Below are 25,669 nucleotides of genomic sequence, written 5' to 3'. Positions count from 1 at the left end.
CTGGAAGTGGTACAAATTGTTTGCTCTGTTGAGGACACAGTTTCCAGACACCTAGCAGATTTTGTAATCATGCTTTTTCCAACTATCCCAGCCCACTTTGCTTCAACAGCTGTTCTGCAACAACTTCTGAGTAAAATCCTGGCATAGAGAAAATATATTATTCACCCTGATTAATGTAATAACATGAATACAAGCATGAACTCTTTGTAGCTGCTCTTAATACCTTTCTCCCAAAAGTCCCAGAGCAAAGAGCACACACATGCCAAACTGAGCTAGTACTCAAAAGTTTAAATTGGTATGAAACAGGAGTTAGTTCCTTGAATATTCAGATTAGAAATGGATGTACTGTCAAGCATTACTTCACAGGGGTGAAAAACAAACAAAAACAACACAAAACTAACCACCACCAGCACCACCCACCCCCCACCAAAAAAAAAAAAAAAAAAACCACAAATTCACTAGTATTTCATAGAATCATAGAACCATTAAGGTTGGAAAAGCCCTCCAAGATCATCTGGTCCAACCATCCCCCTACCACCAGTGTCACCCACTAAACCATGTCCCTAAGCACCACATCCAACCTTTCCTTGAACACCCCCAGGGACGGTGACACCACCACCTCCCTGGGCAACCCGTTCCAATGCCTGACCGCTCTTTCTTAGAAGTAATGTCTTCTGATTTCCAACCTAAACTTCCCTTAGTGCAACTTGAGGCCATTCCCTCTTGTCCTGTCTATATATTTGCAAGAAGAGGCCAACCCCCAGCTCCCCATCACTTCCTTTCAGGTAGTTGTAGAGAACAATAAGGTCTCCCCTGAACATCCACTTCTCTAGACTAAACAACCCCAGTTCCCTCAGCTGCTCCTCATAGGACCTGTGTTTCAGGCTTCATAGCTCTTCACCAGCTTCATAGCCCTTCTCAGGACAAAGAGCCTTCGTAGCCCTTCTCTGGACACGTTCCAGGGCCTTGATGTACAAGAAGGTACTGAGGGGCCCAGAGAACACCCTCAAAGTGGTCCAGGTTCAATTAGACCCAACTCACTCTGAAATATCTATAATAGTCATAAAACAATTTAATGCAGTGTTTCTGAAACACGCATACAGTGAATAATTTGAGTGTCTTTATTTTGAAGTTTGATATTTGAGTGTCTTTCTTTGGCACAAAAAAATATTAAGTTCACATAAAACAGGAAAGCAAAGGAGACAGTCGTGCTGTCAACTTTCAAAAACACTTCACTACTTTTGGAGATAAACAAGTGTTTTAGAAATGTAAGTGCAGTCACATATAAAAAGCTAAAATTGTCAAAAAGAGATATGTCAAAGCTGTTGATGCACAAAAAAATACATTTTCTACTTTTTTTGAGGGGGGTTTAATAATGAGTCCAAAAATAGAAGCCTGAAGCTCTGCCATTTTGTAATATTTAAAGCTTATTAAATGTAAATCCTCCTGTAATAATGAAAAATTGGAGACTAGCATGAGGAAGTTTGAAGACTTCACGTTGCCATGAATTCCCATCAGATAAATAGAACAGTGCTGCTGGTATGTACATTTTCTCTCTTTATAAAATAAGGTGAGGCCCACTCTCTACTGATGACTGCAGCTTTGAATGAAGCAGCATTTTTTGCTACTGGCACAAAGACAGAGAACAAAAGATCACTTATTTCACAAGTTCACACTAATTAACTAGTCAGATTTTATCTAATAGAATCTACATTGTCCTCTTGTCCCTCCTCCCAAAAAGAATAGCTACACATAAAAACAAACAAAAAAAACAACAATAGCAAACAGTTCAAAAACTTATATTCATATATGCTGACAAGTTTCAGCACGTGGCCTCCTGCCTTGTTTTTATATACAGAGTCCTCCTAGTATAAACACAGTATGTAGATTGCATCTACTCTAGATTTAAATGACACAATACAGTCCCCAAAATAGTTTTTGTTGACAGAAATTAAAGAAGTTCTTTGACAGAGAATCTGAAAGATTGTCTGAAAAGAAAAGTGAAAGAAAAAAAGAAAAAAAGAAAAAAAGAAAAAAAGAAAAAAAGAAAAAAAGAAAAAAAGAAAAAAAGAAAAAAAGAAAAAAGAAAAAAAGAAAAAAGAAAAAAAGAAAAAGAAAATCTGAAAGAAAAGTGAAAGTCATCCTTTCTTCCCTAATGTACATTCTGCCTCTGCTGGCATGTGACATGCAATCCTAGACATGCATAAGTAAGATGAAGAAAACTACTGAAATACTTTTCTCAACTTAAATTAAACATGTTGACAAGACAAACTGTAGGAAAATTGTTCAGTTACAGTAATAGAAGTGTTTTAAAATTAGAAAATATATTTGTGTAAGTACAGCCATAAGATCTTTAATTAAACAGTGAAAAATAAAAAGGATTACATTACATATGCATATATATTTGAAAGATCTTATACATAAGATCTTCTTGACCAGGGAAACTAAAAAAAGAAATTGTATTTTCTATGCATTTATGTTACATACCTCCACTAAAGTCACAACTACCACAGCACCATCTTCCCAGTGACACATTGTCCTTCAACAACTCCAATTACTTATTTCCTTTTAATTTTCTTTCCCCTCAGAAAACACACAAAGTATTCCCAACTTCCTCCAACTTTCCTAAAACAACAGCTGGGCAAAAGACACTAACTGCCATCATTTGTTTCAAGAAATGCAAGCACTGACTGGCCAAGCCAGTAGGCCATTAGGAATTGATATGTAGTGAGATCATGCTGCCAATTTTCCCTTAGCGGGATAATAATTTTTGTCCATTTCTGTAAAAGGTCAATGTTTTATAAAGATTTTAGGAACACTGTACTCTCAAACCCTTTATCTGATTTTAAAACTGATGAAATTGGTTTTAAACCAGTGGAGAAGGAAGGAAGACTAGTAAATGAACAGAGTATAATTTCAAATGTGCTGCCCCCTTAGGAGCTATGAAATTATGAAATCTTTTTCCATGAAACATACAGTAATATCATACACTATCTCACAGATTTCCTGACTATAAACATATCCACATACTATAAACTACTAGTTAGATATAATTTCTCATGGATACATCAATTTTAATAGCATATCAGCAATGACAATAACAAATTGTCTAATACACAAGTTGTAGGACTATGGATATGAAAATAGTTGTCACTTTATTATAAAAATTTACCTTGTACGTTAACTTTTTCTTGGTATAATTGGGCACCCATAATACTTTTCGAGTAACCTGTCTCACTTGGCAATCTATCACAATATGATCCTGCGCCAGAGGTTTCTTCCCTATTCCCTTAAGGCTAAAGATGCTTTCAGTGCCAGCCATAACATTTCGCAGAATAAGTCTTCCCTATGACAAAGAAAGAAGGAAAAAAGTTTCAGCACTGTAAAAGTGTCATTTGGCTGCCAAACCAATACTTTCAGTCTATTAATCTCAAATCCAGGCATTAAAGCAATCTTAAAGGAAAGTGTTCCTATTGAGGTTTTTAGTTCTTATGTAAACACTTCTGTTAAACAGAAGAAGACTCAAGAAACAAAGCTTTCTTTTTAATTTTCTGAAATTATGAATTTTAACAATATAAATCCTTCATAATGCCAGATATTATATTTCTTGGCTTCTTCCTAGAAAACAAATATAACACCTAAGAAAATATGTTCTCATCCATCTTTATTCCTCATATAAAATATTATTTTGCTCAATAATTTCCATCAGTCCTTCAGCTAAAATGTTCTTCATGATTATTTGTCATCAAAAGATTCGGGGTCTTTGGCTTTTAATAGTTTTATAATACTGGATTTCTATACTGCATTACGTTTGGTTGGTAATGCATGCAGATGGATTACTAATGTTTCACAGAACAATTTGTTCTTGTCTTTGGCAATTCACACATTTGAATAGCATCCTGCAGGCAAAATCTCTCAGCTAGTGTACAGGCAAAAATACATATATTGCTTCTCCCTAAAGGTATCACAGCCTTTCCTCTCTTAAAACTCTTCAGTTTTAACATTTAGAATAGTGATTACTTTGATGGCAAAATCAGCTTCTAACTAGCAGTTTACCTTGTAACAGAAATTATTTTATGAAACAATCAAGTACCCATCACCAAAATTCACTTGTAATGTAATGAAAAATGCTCAATATTACTACATTATTACCTAACTAGTGAGATAACATATATGTCTTTAAATTCAGAATGGAACACAATGTACATTTTTATGATCACAGGTCAGAATCTCTATAGAATAACTAGTCCACTCACTGAAATGGAGGGTTTGAAAGAAGAAAAAATAAATGAACAAATAATAATAATCTTTAACTTTTGTAAAGTTAGTTCCTTTGTTGCTTGTTTTTGTTTTTGTTTTTCCTTCAGCTAACAGGAAATCTTTCAATTTCTGACTAATTCACTAAAACTTTCAAGCAGGTGTTTAATGCTAGTAACTGCTTAAGCAATTTCATAAGTTGGAGATTGATGTAAATTTTATTGACAAAATAATTCTTTGTAAATGTTGAAACTAATTTCCTTCTTACCATTGATAAGCACTCAGCAACTGGCTTGAACGTGAGAGGATACAGAGCTGTTTCACCTATGCCCACATTTATTAGAGGAGGGCCGTGAAAGCCCTGTCCTTCCAAAACTGCTTCAAATTTCCAGTCCTGGCTGGACATGTTATTCTGAAACCAAAGAAAAGACATAAACTAGATTATGCATTTAAAATTTTCAACATGAATTTCAGCTTTTATTTGCAATTATCAAAACAGAGCACTGTTCCTTTTTTCCCAAAATACTGGCTCAGAGCACCTTCTAAATGCCTATTCCTGGGACTCTGAAATCAAAGTAAAGACATAAATTAGATTATGAATTAAAAGCTTTTAATATGCATTTCAGTTTTTGTTTGCATTTATCATCAAATCAGAGCTCTTTTCCTAAAATACTGGCTCAAAATACCTTCTAAATCTCTTATTCCTGGGAAAGAGTTACTAGCAATCATACTATCAGTATCAATACCGTCAGCAAGAAGACTCATTAGAAGAATATGCTCACGATATAGTTAACAGTCAAGATGGAATTAATAAGTATCATTATAAACATTTACAGGTATCTTTACAGTGCTGTTTATAATGCTTGCCAAAATTCTGTCTCTTTTGCTCCTGTGGGAAATCCTAGCATGCCTCTTTGAAGTGCTGATGTGGTATATTAGCACACATTGCCTCACTTGGCCACTGAGTGTAATACAGGACCAGCCTTGCTTTCTAATTAAGCACTCTGTCTCCCAAACGAGTATGTACAGTCCTGTGCTCTCAGAAACTGGTCTTTCAGAAACTGGACTAATCTCTTCTAAGGAATGGCTGTCCTAAGGAGTATGAAAGCCTATTTATGAAGTGTATTTTGCCTTGCATCCAGACATATCAGAGGACTGCTTGATTAGGGTAGGTAGTGAGATATTTTGTAATATATGCTTAGGGGGCTGCATAAAAATAGGAAAACTTAAATAATGCTATTCAGCCTCCTCCTATTTAAAGGAAACAGATAACAAAACACCCAATCTGCAAAAAGGTAAAAACCATCTGAAAAGGACAGAATAAACTGGCATTCAAGAGCTAATATCAGCCTTGTCAAAACAGAGATTAGTCTGATCTACAAAATGAGGAATTAATCCTTTGACCCAAAATGGTCTTGACCCATGGAAAACCGCAGATAAATGCCAGAGGTAAGCAATGAATTTTGGAGAATGAAGATGACACCTATTTCAATTCTTTCTTCTTTGGAAATTCTCTTAAACTCAGTTCTCTAAACCTCAGCAACAAAGAAGCACAATCAACTGTAGTTATCAGAGCTAAAGTCATGGCATGGCATGAGATCTGCAATATCATATATTTAGGCTGGGATTAATATGTATAATCAACGTTTAACACTTTGTTGTTAACAAGTAAATTTCCTAGAAGTTGAGCACAAATGTCCTGTTTGGAATACTGAGATTTGTAAAATGTCTCAATTTTTCAAAATACTTCTATCACTACAGTCTCCAAATCTGTAATAATAACAATTGCAACATCAGTGGCAGAAAGCATGAAAGTAAAGAAAGTAATTAACCTCATTATCCTCATGCTGAAGATAAAATAAAAGTGAGAAAAAGAATTAAAAATATTATTCTTCTCATTCATTTTTTTTCACCACAGCATCAGGAACAACCATATCCTTTTGAAAAACAGATTGACCAGTTCTAAAACTGGCTGGTCATCATCCTTTGTTAAACAATTGTTTTAAAAGGGGGAGACAGAGGAAAAACATCACTGTGATTGTTCTTTGATATGTTAGAAAGGAGGACAGTCAAAATTTGTGGGCCTAAGTTGTTTTACTTTCAATAACTTCTAGAGCCATTGTTATCAGATGTTTCCTTTACCCACACTAGCGATGACTATATTGATAAGTAGCATAAGTGTTTCTCCTTAATCTCAAACAATAATTTATCAGTTGAGAAATGTAGTTGACAAACATGGTCATTTTGAAATCCTTCTGTGGCAAATTCTTCTAATACAGCATGAATTTGTCTAAAACATATTCTACTGAAAGGTCAACCACAAATATCAGAAAATGACAATACAGTATTTGTTTAATTTTACTCCCTTGCACTTATGCATTAACAAATAGTTTTAATTAATAGCTATCTCAAAACCTGTTAAGTTAATGACAAACACAATTAATGCTAAAGTAGTTAAAAACATTTCACAGGATGGTGGGTGATTAAACCCAAGGTACATTATAAGGTCGCATGTATAGGATCTATACCATTTCAGTGGAGAGACTGAAAGTGACGAGAGAACAATTACATTCATTTCACACTTGTGAAAATTATCGATACTTCAGATGTTCAGCCTGAACTCGCTTATCAAGAAAGGAACAAGGATGTGAGATTCAGGCAGGTTCTTATTCTGGTTCTGTCACTAACTCACTGTGTTGCTTTAAGCAAATCACTTGACACTTTTTTGTTCCATTTATAAAATGTTTCACCTACCATACAGGTGTTATGACAGTTAGTTTACTAGTGCCTTTAAAAAGCAACACCGAATATAAGGTTCAAAGAACCAAGTTTAGCAGACTGAACAACCCCACCTCAGTTTCACTCTATATGAGCATGTCTTTCTCCATAGAGTGTTTCAAGGCTCAGTATCTTGAATGACAAACATAAATGGTAGCTAACAACATAAAAGTATGGAAATGTTTCTAATTCTGTATTCAATTCAGGAATTGGAAAGCATAGAGTAAATCAGACACAATGCTAGAGCTAGAAAGAATAAAAGTATAAAATTTTCCAGAGGTAAACACATCTCTTATGCTGAACGTAAAATAAACCTTGTGAAAACACATGTAATCATAAAATTAAGCTTAAAATGTAAAAGGACAGGAACAACTTCACATTTTTATATTTTTTTATTCATCAATGTCTGATTTTGCAAATGTAGGGCATATATTTTAGCACAGACTTTGTCACGTGTGCTTTCCATGGGAAGAGGCAGATTACATGAGATACACGTTCTCTCTCTCTCCTTACACACACACACAAAAACACAGATTATACGCTCCATTTGGAGTACTTTTTAATCCGTTGTTAAGAAAACAAGCATAACTTAACAGAATAAATATATGACTGCTAAAGAAATTTTAAAGCATATATTTATGAACATTTGGAGGTCAACAAAAATCAAAATAAAGCCAATCTGTTTAGAAGCCCTCTGTCTGAGAAGGTGGAAAAAAAAATCCTTACCTTTCTGTGTTATATAACAGCCTCATTTCAGCTAACGTAACATTCAATAAATCAATTGTAAATAAATAATATATGAATACCTTAACATTTATGTGTAAGAAAAGATAATACTGTAATATGATTTCCTTTGATTTTCTTTACTATTTTTCTCTTTCTTACTCAATTAACTAGATCCTTGTCAAATTTCAGTATTTCACTGTGTATCCACAGTATCATTTTTCCCCAGATATTGTGTTCATATTTGAAGCTGCTGCCATTCTTTTTTCTACAAAATCTCAGATAATTTTTCTATATAATAATTCACTAGTATTCTTAACTATTATCACAAGCATTATCGAAAGGTCACTTCAATTACATATATCAAGCCCTAGTTCAAATCTCAGAAAATATTTTATCATCCTTCTTTGTTAAAGAATTTGTATCCCATTCTCTTGCAACTCAAGCTTCTTCCCTATCACTTACTCATTTTTCTTCCTTTAAATCTGAAAAGTTCTGTAAATTGTGAGCAATGATTTTTCTGAAGGAAATGACATTCCAACCTACACTACATATTCACTCCCTGGTCATATACCTCATCTGTTAAATGCTTAAAACACAAAATAGATATGATAAAACTATACGTAATATTCTGCCTACACTTGCCATATTTTGTAAATTCCATGTAATCTAATTATAACATACCCCTCAAGAGAACTCCTTGAAGAAAAAAAAAAAAAAAAAACACACAACGAATTGCTCCTTAGATTAAACAACTCTTTTTTTCACCTTTAGTATGGTAACAGGCTATTAATTAGCAGATTATCAAATATAAGTACAGAAATGAAACATTAGAAATAAACTCTAATAATTTACTCTCTGAACTGCTAGAAACTAATTTTCCCAGTGAGCTTTACATTACATCCAATACGGATTTGGAGTAATAATACTCAAGTCAGTATTTACATGCTTTTGTGGATTTTGCAATAGTAAATTTTAACTGTATTGATCAAGAGTTCAGTTTCTAAGAATCCTTAATCTTAGTTTAGCTTCAGGCAGTAAAGTGAACTTACTATTGGAATATCCTGAATCACTGCCTGGTAAGCTGGAGTTAGAAATTCAATCTCTGCTTCAGCGTGGTTTGTATTCACTACACATTTAATCACATAGACACGAATATCCTGGGAGGACTTCAAGAGAATCTCACAGCAGTAGCAACCAGCATACTGAGGAATGAATTTTATAGGAAGTTCAACTGCGTCACTTCCATCTAAAACCAAACAAACAAAAAACAGTGAAATGTAGCAAAACTTTTCAGAAACATTGATTTTACATGCAGGATCTGGAGAGTTCCAATAAACTGTAGGAGATTCTCCACAGTAGTACTTACAACAATTGAAAATGAGCAATGTTGTTTCAGGAATATTATAATGTAAGAATGGCCAAGTTTTCATTTAAAAAAAAAAAGAAAAAAAAAAAAAAGATGGATTTAAACTTCCAAACAACATTTTCTATTGTCTTTAGTAGGCTACAGAGAGGAGTATTTTAAAAGATCTGTTAAACCTAATAGACAAGTTTATTGTATTTGAATTGTTGCAAATATCAAAAAAAGTACAGTAGTTACTATCAAACACACACTTCGGTCAACAGTTACTATGAAAGACACTGGAGACAACAGAATTTATTTGGTAGCCCCAATAATAACTGGAATTCTATTAAATTTAGTAGTTAGTATGAGAGCTCCTTGTTAGACATTTCCTATGCACAATTTTGGATTGAACGTCTGGGTTTCCAAGAAGGTCTGAAGTGTCCAAACTAAACTAAATCATTGTTCTGCTTTTGGCTGAGTTAATTGTCTTTGTAGAAAGGCTCATACAATGCTGTGTTCTGGAGTTTTAATGTAAAGAATGGTGATAACACACAGGTGTTTTCAGTTGTTGCAGAGCAGCATTTGTACAGACCAAAGGATTCTTCTGCTTCTCACACTGCCCTGCCAGTGAGGAGGCTGGGGGTGCCCAAGGAGCTAGGAGGGGACACAGCCAGGACAGCTGACCCAAACTGGCCAGACCAATGTCCCATACCACATAGCACCATGCTTGGCAATAAAAGCTGGGGTAAAGAAGGAGGAAGGGGGTGAGAGGATGACATGTTCAGAGCAATGGCATTTGTCTTCCCAAGAAACTGCTACACGTGATGAGCCCTGCTTTCCTGGATGTGGCTGAATATTTATCTGTCTGCTGATGGGAATGATGCTGATAGCGAATGAAGTCCTTGTTTTGCTTTGTTCGAGCATGGTGCTTTTGCTTTACCTAGTAAACTGCCTTTATCTCAACCCATGAGTTCTCACTTTTACTTTTCCAATTCTCTCCCCCATCCCTCCTGGGGAGAGTGAGTGAGCAGGTGCATGGTGCTGAGCGGCCTGCTGGGGTTAAACTGCAACAATCATAAGAAGTCCAGTTTGCCCAATCCAGTGCATGTAAGAAAAATTCCCCACAGTAATCCCTAGAGTATGGAAGAAGCAATGTAAATGCTGTCTGCATTTGAAAATAGCCAGATCTAAAATGTCTGCTGCAGAGACATCGCCTTCTGCTCTCACTTGTAGAAAGAATCAAAGACTTTCACGGTATCCTGCCCCCTTCACTAGCCCTTTTAGGACACTTTACAAAGGAGAAGGGAAGGCACGTTACAAATGCCATTGACTGGCCACCAAAAGAGTTCCATTCAACCTTCCCAAGAGCCTCTAAGGAACCTGAAAAACTGAAGACTGCAGCTGTAACAACTTCCCTGTAGTTTTATATTTAACAAAGACCATTTCTTTTCAGCACTTTCCAAGATTAGAAACCAATGCCAAAAGCCCTCATTGGAAAGATAATGAGGAAGGTCAGAGACAATGTAGTGACATGACAGAAACTTACAGATAAAACTCTGTAAACAATTCACTTCTCTCTAAGGGGGAACACCTGGCTAATTCTTGTGGAGTTTCTCTTCTTCTTCCTTTAATGTGGCTTATTCTCTATTGTTATGTATAACTGGAATTTGAAAGTGCAATCAATCTTTATTTGCAATGCTGCTCATTCTCTTTCATTAAGTGGTGTTCCTCGTGTATTCAGTTCTCACCTCTCTGCAAATGAACAGCAAATTGAAGCTCTCTTGTTGCCTTATGTCATCTGTACTTAACTTTTTTCACAAAAATAACCAAAGTTCAAGAGAGAAATCATATGAATGGCAGTATTAATCTTTCAACATTACTAGGCTATCAAAAAGATGATAAATTGCACCTCAGGTTTAACCCTCTCTGAAATAAATTAGTTTGTTTAGTCTTTTTTAAAGACAAGATTAATAACCTGGTAATTTTTGAATTACTACTTTTTTATTTTCCTTTATTATTATTATTATTACTTTTAATTTTGTCAGCAATCTATTATCCCCATTAGCTATCTTCCACAACAGTGACCAGAGTTTGGCACTTAAGGAACACAACTGTTCATTCTTTAGTTCATGAATACAGTTCTCAATTTTCTCTAAGAATTACATTAGGATATTGAAACAAAAGACATACTTAAAGTTTTAAGTACACATTTTAAATGCTTGTATTTCAAAATACAGTAGATTGTAAACATGCATTTGAAGAAATACAGTGCAGTGTATTGGAAGCTCCAAAAATATTTCTGGGTGAATTTTACTTTCCTGCACTAAATGGAAATTTCAATTACTAATTTTCAGGGTTTAATTTCACTGAATTGGACCCCTCTTTGTCTTTCAATGAATCGGACTTTCAATCAGAAATGCTTCCTATAGGAGAAAAAACAAACAAAGTCTTCCATGCATTTTATTTTTATAATATTCAGTTTGGCATCACTTTCATTGAAATATTTTTTCCTATGTATAAAAAAATCACACTGAATAATAAGTTACTTGATTAATTAAAACACTTATAATCAATGAAAAGGAAAGTAAGTGAATTTGTCATGTTTATTTTATATGATATATTATGATATAAGATATGGTTTCTGGAGTGAGAAAGAATCTCCAAATCAAAATGATTACAGAAACCACTTCCTTGTGAATTACACATGAAGGTTGGTTGTTTTTTTCTTTTCTGCATTTTTTTTTCATGCAAATTTTAAATGCCATAAACTAAATTGGGCTTAAAAATCTCATTTTAGCATGTTTTCTTCTTACCCAGTCCTGTAAAATATGCAGCAAAGATTAGATTAGGAGTTAGTTAAAAGATGAAAATAATCCATAGGGTCACAACTGACCTTACAATTTCTGGGACAAAAGCAGTAACAGTAAGCAATGGCCAGCAGCCCTTGCATTATTTCCATGTAACAGGAAGCAGAGCCTGCATCCATGGAAATGAATGAGACTGCAAGCATTTCTCTGACAGTGAAAAATCAGGCAGAACAATACCGGTTGCTGGTACATTTTCCCTCTCTAGACAGGACATGCATTGTTTGGTGGGGACTGATTTCACATGAAACAGGCAAAAAGCTCTTGGACCATGGGCCCTAGATTCTCCTTCTTGGATGAGCATCCTAATCACTTTGCTACAGTCGTGGTTGCCTTTATTACTGATCTGAGCTCCAGTCATTCATAGGAGCTCCAATCATTCATAGGTTCTCTCAGCTCAGCTGGCTAAGCAAAGAAGTCTTCCCATGGCAGTTTGTTGTCTGATAATGAGGAAATGCTTTGGGTAGAGAAGGAACAACAATTTGAACATTCTTGTGCTGAGAAGTGCAAGCAAGTTTCATCACCCAATATCTTGGTCAAACATGCTACATACTAAGGACTTTTAAAAGCAGGAAATAAAACACTTTATGAGAAGTTTCATTTTATAGATTTGTGTTAGATAAATGCCTACGGGAAACATTTACTTGACTCTTAATCTGAATTGGGTTTAGAAGTTAAACAGCTGTCAAAACAAGGGCACTTGCAAAAGTAAAACTTTTGGTGTAATATGACCATACATTCTTGGAAAACTAATTTACAGCATGTAGGTGTTGGTCTTGTTCTCTAGCAAATGGCTAGCATCTTATGCCATCTATTTGGTACAAAAGACAATCTGATCACTATCTGGAATCAATAAAGCCCATGTCTTTTGGTTCTTAAAAATCCTACAACTCTTCATTTTAGGTCTGCCTGACTTGAATTCAAAGTTAATACTCTAAATGTGTTAGCCAATGAACAGTACCTTTAAAATAAAATAAAATAAAATAATAAAATAAAAATCTCACTTCTTGTTGACATTAGAATGAAATGAAAAACATATGCTGGATTTTAGTAAAAATAGTACATTGTAGATTCATTGCTATTTAGGCCTATTATAATTTGTGTGAGGAGGATAAGGGCTAGAATAGAAATGCTATTCTTTTATATCACAATCTGTTGGCATAATTTCCAGTGGTAGGAAACTACATGTCTTCAGCAGTTAGTCAGCTATCTACATGTTCTATTAGCTTTTATTCAGTAATGATGGTAATATCTATTCAGAAAGTCAAAGCTCAATCTCACAGTGAACTTAACTCAGCCTCTGACACCGCACATGTTACACGTAATTGGCTACATTAAACTGAAGACTGAATTTGCAGGCACAGACTCCTGTAAGGTTAAATAAGCAACCATGCTGAAGAGCCCAGAACTCTTCTGATTTCTGTTTATGTATCAGGTCTTCAAATGAACTTATCTGAATTAGAACCTCACTCTACACAGTAGTCTTGAAAAAGCAACCATTCTTTTACATCCCTTAATGAGTGCTGATATGTTTTGAAATTTTTGCTATCACTGTGCACATTCACTTGCTGATTATTTTTTTAGCTCTATCTGAATACAACAGAAGAATTTCTGAGAAGCCCACTAACTGATTAGTGATTCTTTTCTCCACTTAAATACAGTACATCCTTACACATCTAAGCAAAAATTTAAATACATTAAATCAACCGGAAAAAGGAAGATTATGCTGGAAAAAGAAACGGAATGGAAGCAGTTTTTTCTTAATTGATTTAAAAATGCAAATGGCAGTGATATTTTTCAGTCTTGTCACAAATACTCAGCAGCCTTGCACATGTATCAAATTCAGAAACTGGTGCGTGGCACTACAATAAAGTAGAATGAATAGTTTCTTGATTTTCTTTGTTTGTTTTTGCTTATTTTGTTGTCGTTGATTACTTTTTAATAAACATGGCCCCTCAGTATTCCTAAAGAATAGTTGTAAAAGCTTTAGAGATAAGCAGGCTACACAGTAACTATGCCAAGGGGCAACTGAAATGCTGCCAAATAAAAAGTTTACTTAATATAACTTAAAAAAGATAGTGAAACTAAGGTGTTCTTAAGTCACCTGATACACAGTCCCTAGGGTTAGCCAAGTTATAAAGTATTACATTTGGAAAAATATGCTGGAATAAAATTTTTAAGTCTCTGTATATTACATCACAAGAACAGAGATAAGATCTGTCAAAGATAGATGCCTAAAATTTAAATATATCAAAATGTAATATATGTATACATGACTAGAAGAAGGAAGTGTCTGAGACAGGATTTTTAAAAAGTAAGCAACAGAAGGAAAGAGAAGAAGGAGAAGGAGATTAAGCAAAATTTCCTACAAGCAGAGAAGATTGCTCACAACTAATAAAAAGAAGTGTACTGAATGCATAAGCAAATATTACACACGGAGACTCAGAGACAACTTTTTATATCATTTACTACAAAAGAACAAGTTAATGCAAAATTAGTAATGAAGGCTTATTGCCGAATACAAGAAGTGCTGGCTAGAGATTTCTATAGTACATCGTAATACACATTCCTTTTTTTTTTTTCTGTAATCTAGAATTTTTTAAGGAAAGATGTTGTTTCCTTTAAAAAAAATCTACAAAGTATGACTGCATGGTAGGAAATTTCTAGACAACACAAAAAAAATAGATTATAAATATATGTGTGTGCATTACTAAGAGCATTTTAGTGACTCTGGCAACTCTAAAAGTAATGAAATTATATTAAAAATCTATAAAACTTGTATCTTTAAAAAACACAGCAAAGTTTTCTAATTATTAAATCACTTTACCCTAATGGTTCACAGAATATATGAAGGCAGATGGATACTTATCAGGTTACAACTTTTGAGAGCCATAAAAACTCTCTCTGTATTCAAAGTTTCTTGTGATTTCAGCTTTAGAAGGTGGTCAGGGAATGCCACTGGGACAGCACAGCAGTCCTTCCAGTCACAGCATGGAACAAGTCCAAATATGCACATAATTAAAATGAAAAGAGTCCAAAGTCTTCTCTCAGGACTGGTGATGATGAGAAACAGGAACTGACAACACGAGATCTATTACTGCCTTTAGAGAAGCAGTACCTTCTGTGCCTCACAAATGTAATTGTGTCAAGATTGCAAAGACAAAGATAAGCCTTAACACTGACAATCATGTAAGTGGTTGTCAGCATTCACTGATGAAAACCTAAATCACATATCAGCATCCTCAGCCCTACAGATTTCATTTGCCAAGTGAGCTTGAAGCCTTCTCTTTCTATCCACAAATTCTTCATTTAGGCAGACCCCAGGTTTCCGTGAATCTTCTGAAGGACAATACTAAATTCTGAACAGAGAACGAGGTAGAGGAAGCTCTGATATGTTTTCTGAGGATTAACAACTTTCTTCACCACAGCATTAAGCCTATTCACACTCCAGCATACATGAAAGGCCTTCAAAAAGTTTTTCACAAATCAAAACGAAACAAAAACAACAAAAAGCACTAGCAAAAGCAGATATTCTCCACTGAATTAACTATTGCAGGTATTAAACACAAATGAAAATCATCCAGTCTAATATTTAATTTCTTCTCACTTCTGCAAGACTAAAACATCTTTCTACTAATATATACACATAATAAATGTAGCTGCTGTGAAACTTGTAAGGATAAAGACCTATATCATCATTTTTCAGAGACACGTTTTGAAATTTTTTTTTTTTTTTTTTAATTCTTTGTATAGAGAAAGAAAGGAATGTTACTCTTTACACTTTTAATCCCATTTCTGGCTCGCTATCCTCTATGATTAAGACTACCACATGTAATTAAATTTTTATTACTGTACTGCCAGTTAAATCATAGAACTGAACTCTGAAGGTCTTAACATGATAAGGAGTTAGAATAAAACCTCAGAATATAAACAGTAAAATGAAAATATAACAAAGTTGTGTTTTGACCAGTAACTATGTAATTTTGCTTAAAAAGATTAAGACTTTATGCTTTATAAAACAAAACAAAACAACAACAACAACAAATAAGATACTGGAAAAGTTATGTAGCATGTGGACCATGGAACACTAGGATGAAATAACAGAATTACTGATAACACTTTATTGAAGAATAGATTTAAAGCCTCAGGAAGTTGCTTTAGTGAAAGGCAAAAAAAAAAAAAAAAAAGGAGAGAGAGACTGTTCTGATTAAAACCAATGCTGAGTGAGAAAGTGAGAAGACATCATTTAAAAGTCACAGAAAGAAGACTGTTAGTTGTTCTGCACTTTACTTATTGGTCAGTATGGCAATGAGAACATATCATATTTCTAACTACAATTATAGTTTACGTAAGAAAAATACTGAGATTGGATCTGCATTGTAAACTTGGTTATTCATGCATAACATTTTCATAAATTAACACAGTTTAGAGGTGTGCCTTTTTGCTGCTTCTGATGTAGATTTTGGGGTAGAATGTAAAACCGTGACCCTCTTTGCTAACGAATGGGATTTTAGGTATTCTAAGGTCTGGTGGTTTTTTTGGTTTGTTTGTTTTGTTTTGTTTGTTTTTTTAAATTGCCAGTAAATATCAAAATATCAGTCTAAAATTCAACAGTCATGCCAATATGGGTACTTACTGCACTCCTTTAAATAATAAATAACATTCTTTTTAAGAAGAATGTAATTATATTGTGCATTCTATGTACTGTTCATAATTACCGGTAGAAATGAAGTTTATATCCCATTATGCAATTAATAATAACAATAGCAGAAACCCCTATTCTCACATAAAGGCCTAAAACATGAAAAAATAACTTTCCTGTTCCAACATCAACATCAGGCATGACACATGCAAATAACTACTCATAACACAACTGTATCTTGCTATTTCCACATTTAGCCTTGCTCACAGTGTAATAAATAGAAAACACAAAGGGTTTATGGGGAAAAAGTAGGCCAAGAGTACCTTAAACCACTTGGTTACATAAAAGTCTGTTCTATAACAAAGGGGGTCTGTGTAGTAAGACAGCCACTTAATTAAACCTGTTGGTTATGTTGCTGAAAAGCTTATCACAACAACCCTTTAACGAAATCAGAGAAAATTAAGAAAGTTGAAGCTTTTTTTCTTTTTTTTTTTTTTTTGGGGGGGGGTGGAAGGAAACAGTAGAAAAGACAGGTTTGATAAGAACTATAATAGCTTGTAATAATAGCTTGTATTCCTTATTATAGCTGCATAATAGTGAATGAAACTTTTACCATAGCTTACAGTCTAATAGACAGCCTTACAGGCCTTTTGTTTTGTACTGGCTGGTGTTCCCTGTGTTCATAGCTTTAGCCATCGCACAATTTCTCACTTAACTTCTCACTTAAAGGAAGGCCACTTCTTTCTTTTATCACCAGCCACAAAAGTGGCTTTCTGACTAATAATGACTTTAATGACTTTCTGACTAGTAAGGGATTACGGCATGGGATGGAAGAAAGGAAAACAAAGGGACAGAAACCATTAGCTACAACCTAGAACTAATTGTAACTTGTACTGTTTTTGCTCTGGAAATACGCACATAATGAGACAGATGAAGCAAGAGTCAAAACATTTCTGCGCATGATATATCCATGGAAACCACCAACTTGTCTGTTTAGTGAAACATGGAGGTACGTTGGGACGCTGCTTCTCTGTTGTTTAAAATCTGGAGACGTTATCTGAATTCCACTTGACATTTTAGCCTTCTCATTCTTTACTAATATACAGTGCTATGAAAAAAGAAACTTATTTCAAGGTTAAATATGCCTTACCTGAGTTTTTACATCCCCAAACTCATTATCTTTTGGCTTATAAAGAAAAACATTTTTATTTTCAGTTACTTTTTACCTGAGCTATATACTGGGATTAAACTACTTCCTAGGCTACTTCTGATGATCTGAAGTTACTAAAGCCCTTAGGATGATGTTCAAAGGCAATGGTGATAAATCTCTGTGGTATGTAGTCTTCTTACATACCAAAATTTTTACCTAGCAAAGAACAAAAGTTACATTCTGTGTATCTTTAAGAGGAGATTTAAGAGGACGGGTACTCAAGGTGCAATCGAAAGAACTCTGAGTCTTTCCAAAACCAGTGTCTAATATGTTTTAGCATGCAGTCTATTCCCAACACATACTTCCATATGCTTGATGGCACCAAAATACATAGGTTATGTAGCTATTCCAACTAAATACTTTTTCACAAAATCTGCCATTACTAACTTGATGAAGTTGATATATAAAAAATTATATAATTATATAATTTTCCAAATTGGTAATGGAAAGTGGTTAAAATTGTCCAGCAAGAACTAATTCCTGAGGGCTCACTTTCTGATGATTCTCCAGCAATGAATCAATAACAATATTAAAAAATCCTCCAGTTTTTCAATCTGCTTAGCTTCTTATTTTTGTTCCAGACAAGTATATTGTTTTGGTTTTGGTCAAGATGTCGTACTGGAAGCAAGATAAACATGTTGTATTCTTCCTTATATCTTAAATCTGTAATATTGTCAAATATTTAATAAGCTTATTTAACAAGATCTATTTTACAATAAAATATGTTCAGTGGCATTGACTTTTACCTTTTAATTCCTTGTTAACAGAGTTCTTAAAATGTTTGCCAGACATTTATACTGCTCCCACATTCTAAGTGTGTGTGGGGAGAAAGAGAGAGAGAGATTGTATTCTCTGCAGCTCTTTTGGATTTTTTTTTTTTTTTTTATATACTTTCCTTCGATGGATAAAGAATCAGCACAAATTACGAGAAAAGTAACCACTTCCTTACTTTAATGTATTTTTTCACTATATTTTAGTAATTTATATTTTAATTTTTTCAGATATGTTCATCCACATTTAAAAAAAATGCAAAAATAATTTGAGAAGCTGCTAAGTAATAGTGACCTGACACCTGGACAGTTATCAACCTTTGTTCTGAGATTATGATGGAAGCACAGTATCATGTCATTATTAGATTTATCTGTGCAGATTTTACTCTCTTTCTTGGATGATTTTCCCCATTTCTACAGTAAAATCCAAAGAATACCCTACACCACTCAACAAAGCCTTTACAATTTTTTAATTTCACCTCTACATCAATTATTACAAACACAGGCAATTATTTTTTAAAAACTGACAACAAAATAATTTTAACTAGGATTTAAACACCCTGTCACTCAAGAAATATTTTAGCCTCCAACTTGTGATACCTCTATTCTACAGCTTCTACTGACCACTAGTCTACTTGCTTTTAATACTGCATTTTCACCTTTCTGAAAATGTGCCTGAGAGACCTTAAAATTTTTTACAGCACAGATACTATAATCTAAATAGAACAATTCTGTAACAATTTCTGACTTGTCAGGAAGTCCTTATTTTTCCTCCAGAAAAGAAACCAAAAGTGCATGGGGTGCAACGAGTATAAAAACATAGGCTGTGAAAGCACATGATTGATTCCAAGTGCCACTGAAAAGTACAGGGACTTACAGAAGGAGTCTACTTATCAAGACTTATAAGCAATAAAAAGAATCTATGGATTTTTCACATTAATAGATTAACCATATTTCAAGCCTTTACTAAATTTACTAAGGAAATTACTACTTAATGTGAACCAGCAAAGCTAAAAAATATTTGTCTGTGTTGTTATTGGATAATTCTGGGACAACGCATTAACTGTGATATAAATGTGTGCAGATCAGGTAAATATAAACATAAATTTTTGGTCTAGTTCTTTTATGCAATACAACCTAGAATGCTATATAGGTTTACATAAATCATTTTAAAAGCTAGTTAAACAGGGATCAAAATGTGAGCAAGTAAATAAGAAAACATTTAAGATTTCAGTATAGGATTTGAGAGAAAGTCCATTTTCTATATGTGCTTAGGATATCTTAGGAGAACAGTTTCTCTGGGAGAACAAATCAAATCCATTATATTTATGAATATTCTTACCTATTTTCTCTGGTGAAACATCTTTTACTGACGGAACTTTCAAATTAACTCTGCTAGATGCCAACACTGGAATAGAGAGTTTCTCAGGAACGTCAAAGAATTCTTGCATGCTCACTTGTACGCTGTAATCCACATACTTCAACTCTGGTGGGAATTTATGAGGTTTTAGGAGTTCGCATCTCTGCAAGTGAAGGAATAATGTATACATATGAACAATCATCTCCTAATAATTTCAGGTTAAGAAATATAAAGATACAGGCTTAAATGCGGAATTCCATAACTTGTAAAGTGGTAATTAGTCCAGTTATATAGAAATGGTTGAGAGATGCTCCTAAATAAAGACTGTTCTGTACAATTTTCTAGATGTCATGTGTCTGAAGCATTAATTTTAAAATAACGTTTTGAGATTTACAGTAAAAACACCTACTCAGAAACCACTCTATGTCCCTTTAAAGATACTCAGAGAAGAAAAAAAAAGAGAGAAAATATTAAAATAAAAATGTACTTTGTTTCAGATGTAGACAGGTGTTTCTTTAATCCATAAAATTTCTGATTAATGAAAAATATGAAAAAAGAAAAAATATTTTGACATTCTGTAAGAAATTACTGTATAGTTAACTGTGCTAATTTTAATATTCAAATGTTGACAATATTTTTGAGAAATCAAAGCATTTAGAATTAATTTTATGGACAAACAAGCTCCTCCTTCTGGTAAAAGGCATTGCTAATTCACAGCATGAAACATCTTAGTAAAATTTTAGCACAATACATAAAGGCAAGATCAAAAGAGGCATCTAAATCTCATAATGAAAACTAAATTAGACACCTGAAGGAAATCATTACTGAAAGAATGCAATGATTTAACACGCGACTTGCTCACAATTTCAATTTTTGATCCAATAACACAGTATATTTGCAATGCTCAAGATAAATGATAAGTTCAACAAATTTAGTAACTGTAGTAACTCTAATCATCAAAGACAATCAAAATAGATCTCTCTTTCTTGCAGCAAGGAAAAGGTGTAAAAGCACTGTACAAAAATAGCCAGTATTTTCAACCACGCATACAGGTCAAGTAAAAACACATAGTATACATTCCTGAAGATGTATATCCAGTCTAACTTCAAAATACAGCTGGCATTTATTACTGTTTTCAATGGGATTTAAGTGAACATGAGTAAAAGTTACAGTTTAATAAAAACTTTGGACAGGGTCTTTTTTGGTCAGGAATGGTGGAGGGGATATTTAGACAATGAACATAAAAGAATACTTCGACTCCGAATTAAGTTGCAGAGCAGAAGCCCCCCTCAAAAAAGAAGTTTCTTCAATAAATGCCAACAGAATTTCTATACTCTCACTTTTATACAGATAGCAAGACAGAATTCATAACAAAAAGAATGATAAGAACACTTTTTAGAAATTTATCTGCATAGTGGATTTCCATACTGAGAAATATTTTTAAATTAAGTTTTTTTCTACGGCAGCATATAGCAGAACTACTTTATTTTATTTCTCATGAGCAATTAAAAGATTTTCTGTACATGAAACAAAACATGTCTTTTTGCATATTATTTTCACTTCTCACATGATTATTTATTCAGTAGTACCCATCATTACACATTTCATAACTAATTGTTCTCCACTGTTCTTCAATACAAGTAATTTTATCACTCGTGTTAGATCTTAGCATACCTAGTCATAAGGAGACTATTACCATTACATTCCATCTCAATTAAATACACAGCTTCGGAGCAGTCAAGTCTTTCATCAAGTCTTTGTTAACTGGCTGTGATATTAAAGGACTTTGGTTAAGAAAAGTTTATAAAATGTCACCACAGGAGTGTAGTAGGTATAATCCAAAACAAAAATATTTGAGTCTAGATTACATGGCTACAATTCTTGTCCCATGACAAACATATTAACTAATTTGATTTGTATTACTTCTTAAACTTATCTGTAAACAAAAAGGCATAAATTTAACAATCTCAAGACTCTAGGGAAAATTCTCTCCCCTTAGCACTGGGAATCATGCAGCACTGGGAACCATACTCAGGAAGGAGTCCAGATGAAAAACTGGAATAACATACAACTTCCTAGCCAACTGTCCGAGGCCAGGCAGCATCAGGTTCACATGGGAAATCAAATAAAATAAAATAACAGTTTGAGCATAATCCACAGATATCTATATTTGAATTCTATATGAGAAAAAAAAAAGTTTGGTTAATTGGGAGTATTGCTATTATAAATTCATTCACAAATACTATTTGAATGTTTACTGGACTATCTAGGGATTTGTTTCTAGATGCTGAATTCTTGGGAAAATACCCCTAGGTTGGAATTATGTATAGATAGGGAGATATAGCTTATAAGGAAGATCCAGTGCTTTCCAAAAGTATGGTGTATTGATTGCAAAACAAGAAAAAAGTCTTTCCTGCTCCTCAATTTATTTTTGATATGTCTGTTCTTATACAAAATAATTTAAAAAATAAAAAATAAAAATTCTGTTTGAGAATTTTCATTCCTTATGAAAATGAGCATAAGGACACTAATACAGACATCAATACATAGAATATAAAAGATTCTTTAATCAATATGTATTTTTCAGAAGCTAACTGAAATAAACCACCAATGTTCTTTTTAACTGCAGCTAACATTTCTTAAAGGATGACTTTTTAATAGCATGAGTGAGGAAGCAACTTCAGAATGAACATTCAAATTGTGTGAGGGAAATGAGGATTAATAACTGTCGGATTGCAGAATATGTTAAAAAAATAATAATCTTCATTAGACTATTTTCTGAAACTTTAAAATTTCATTCTTACAAACAAGAACAGCTAAATAATTCTAGGACCAGATTTCTGTGATTCTCACCTCTATTCTGGACAGCCCTAGCAATGCAGTTGCAACTCGGATGCTACTGCTATCCAGAGTCTCTGTGATCTTTCTTCTTTCATATTCAATATTTGACATTTGCTGTTGTGCAGCAATAGCCAGAGCCCTTTCTCTTGATTCATTGATCAATGGAATCCTGAGATTTTCTTCAAGAGTCTGCTCAAGACTGCATTTCAAATATAAAACCGGCTCTGCTGCACTTGGACCTGTTTAAATAAAAAATAAATAAATAAACAACAACAACAAAAAACAATATTTGTCAACTGCTACTGTAACTTCATAGAGTACTTAAAATCCTTAACCTTCAAAGAAAAACCTGAATACAAAATTCCTTTGAGATTTAGTTACATGCTACTTCTCCAGTAAATGCTATTTACTTCCATAAAAAATTTATTTATTTTTAATCATAGCAAGGAAATAAAAATTGATACAACCTGAAATCCAAATAGAAGTTGCTTTTCATGGTTAATCAAAAATCCCAGACTTCAGTGTTACTACTACTGCAATGGCAATAAAATTTAAAAAAATCTTTCTGTTTCCTATACAACACGACCACTCTTTTATTCCTCTAGATGATGTTGCATTGCTCCTAAAAGGAGTCATCATCAATATAATCCTGATCAGAGATGGCAAAACTCAAAGTGTTTCTAAGTAGACTGTTCTGAAATCCGTAGTTCTCACTAAAGCTCTCTGAAATAAATACCAACAAACGTTTCCTTATCTCTCCTGTACATACACTTAACTTACTTCAAATTTTCACATTCATATTTAGAAATATCAGTAAAAAAAAAAAATCTTGGAAAGGAAAACTGTGGGTGAGAGCTTTTACGCATGCACTAGTACCAAAAGATCTTAGAAAAACAATGTTCGATCTTATTTGGCAAAATGCATGCCAAGAGCAGCATATTTTTACCCTTCACAGAAAAGGAATGGAGACAGATAAGAGAGCTTACATTAATAAATGAGAAATGGTGTGTAGATTTCTGATAATTCATGCAAGTGCCTTAAATCAAAATAATCTTATACTGCTCTGGTTAGCTTTTGACGCATAGCAGAGAAAGTTTCATAACTGATGTACATCTCTGTATTTTTTTCCAGTGAATACTTTTTACTTTGTAGAGTTGGTCCACAAAATCAGATCTCTGCCCAATCTGGCTTGAAATGGCTGAGATAAAAAGCTCCCAGGATATGAAGATCTCATGAACATGATTCTGAGCAGACTAATCCAAAGATAAAAGGTAAAGGTAAAACCTTATAATAGGCAGGAAGTTCCAGGAAAAGTCTAGAATAGCTAAAATGCTATAATACAAAATATCACTAGAGGTGCACTGAGAGCAGTGGCTTAGAAATTGTTTCATGTTTTCCTAAATGCCTCATTTTGACCTAGACATGTTAATTCTTTTTTGATCTTTGTAGCATGTTAAAAACTGTCCTGCCTGAGAACATCCTGGAAAAAAAAAAAAAAAAAAACATTAAAACTTGCCCCTCCCTCTCAATTCCCTTTTCCCCCTTTCTGCCAAATAACTCATACCTCCAGACGCAGTCATGGAGAAGTATGTCTGAACCACTATCAATGAAACAGGCTATATACCTAATAATTATTTTCAGATTAGTTGGTGTCTGAATCTACATTTAGTAACAAGCAGAAAGACAGTTAATTAACTTCCTACTGAATAATAGCCACACCGGGTCTGAAATAGGACTGACAGCAGTTTATCATTGGTTGTTTGAAGACAAAAGTATTGGATTATCTGTCAAATCACAATACTTAATACAATATTCATGTGTTCTAAAAGTAGAAAAACTCTAGGTAAATTGACTTGTCCTGGTTTATCTGGCTACAGACTACATTTGAAATAGAAGAGAAAATATGAAAAAATATTGATATAGACTGTTAAAAACAACTTCACATACAAGTCCAATAAGATAACTAATAACCAGATCGTTGCTGCTCTGAAGAGAATGGACTGGACAACATTAAAAGAAACATCTCATACTTACATTGTAATACCTTTCTTACACTTTCTTACACTTCACAACCAACAACTGCTTATACCAGATACATATAATGAATCTTAACAGAAAAGAATATTTACAAACAATGATTTGCTTTATTTTGCTGCCCTCACTTCAATTTACTTTACCTTCTAATGTGCTGCTAATATGCAAAACATTTGGACTATCCATTGGAAGCAGTCCTGAAGGTAAAGGTATATCACCTGTTCCTTCTACCAGGTATACAAATTCTCCAATCTGAAACACAGAAACATACACATACACATAATTCTTAAAGGAACTCATGGAGAAAAGAAAATGGCAGAATATTAAAACTGAAAACAAAGATAACCTAGTAACACTGAAGGCCTGGCTTGCAAAATAATTTCCATATCCAGGAGAACCATTATTTTAGAACTATGTTTAAATAGAAAAAAATATAATTTCAAACCCTGCTATGATATCCAAATGGTTTTAATTAAGAATATTAAATCTGAAAAGTCAAGAAGTTTCAACAAGTTGAATCCTTTCCAACTCATCATATATGATGGATCATATATCATATTTAATGGAATGAGAATACCCTGAGTCACAAATATGGTGATAAATTGAATTCTAATTATGTACTATAGCTGCATATATTGAAACTTATATACCAGTTGTCTTCAATGTTTTTCACTTTGTAGGAAATGGTTACTGTAATTTTGAGAAAGTAACACTTCTATTTCATCAAAAATAATTAAATCCCTATAGAAGCTTGAAAATAAGCATAAATATGACCCAGAACAAAGGAAGACAATAATTTCCCATAGAGGAAAGTATAAATTAATGATCAGAGAAATAATACT

At 33.6% G+C, this 25,669-nt stretch overlaps 1 protein-coding gene across 2 annotated transcripts in view; it reads right to left on the bottom strand.

The window, feature by feature from the left end:
• The window catches only part of LOC121057126 (cilia- and flagella-associated protein 47-like), a 302,279-nt gene that overhangs the window by 158,418 nt on the left and 118,192 nt on the right, over window positions 1–25,669 (bottom strand). For both annotated transcript variants that reach the window (XM_040530883.1, XM_040530892.1), the window contains 6 exons: window positions 24,971–25,079; window positions 22,806–23,032; window positions 19,935–20,115; window positions 8,811–9,007; window positions 4,526–4,669; window positions 3,173–3,346 (listed from right to left, as the gene is read on the bottom strand). In XM_040530883.1, coding sequence (XP_040386817.1) covers window positions 3,173–3,346; window positions 4,526–4,669; window positions 8,811–9,007; window positions 19,935–20,115; window positions 22,806–23,032; window positions 24,971–25,079 — 1,032 coding nt within the window. The remainder of the gene's footprint in view (window positions 1–3,172; window positions 3,347–4,525; window positions 4,670–8,810; window positions 9,008–19,934; window positions 20,116–22,805; window positions 23,033–24,970; window positions 25,080–25,669) is intronic.

This window comes from Cygnus olor, chromosome 1, assembly GCF_009769625.2.
Source record: "Cygnus olor isolate bCygOlo1 chromosome 1, bCygOlo1.pri.v2, whole genome shotgun sequence".
NCBI lineage: Eukaryota > Metazoa > Chordata > Aves > Anseriformes > Anatidae > Cygnus > Cygnus olor.
This window is presented reverse-complemented; position numbering and strand designations above follow the sequence as displayed.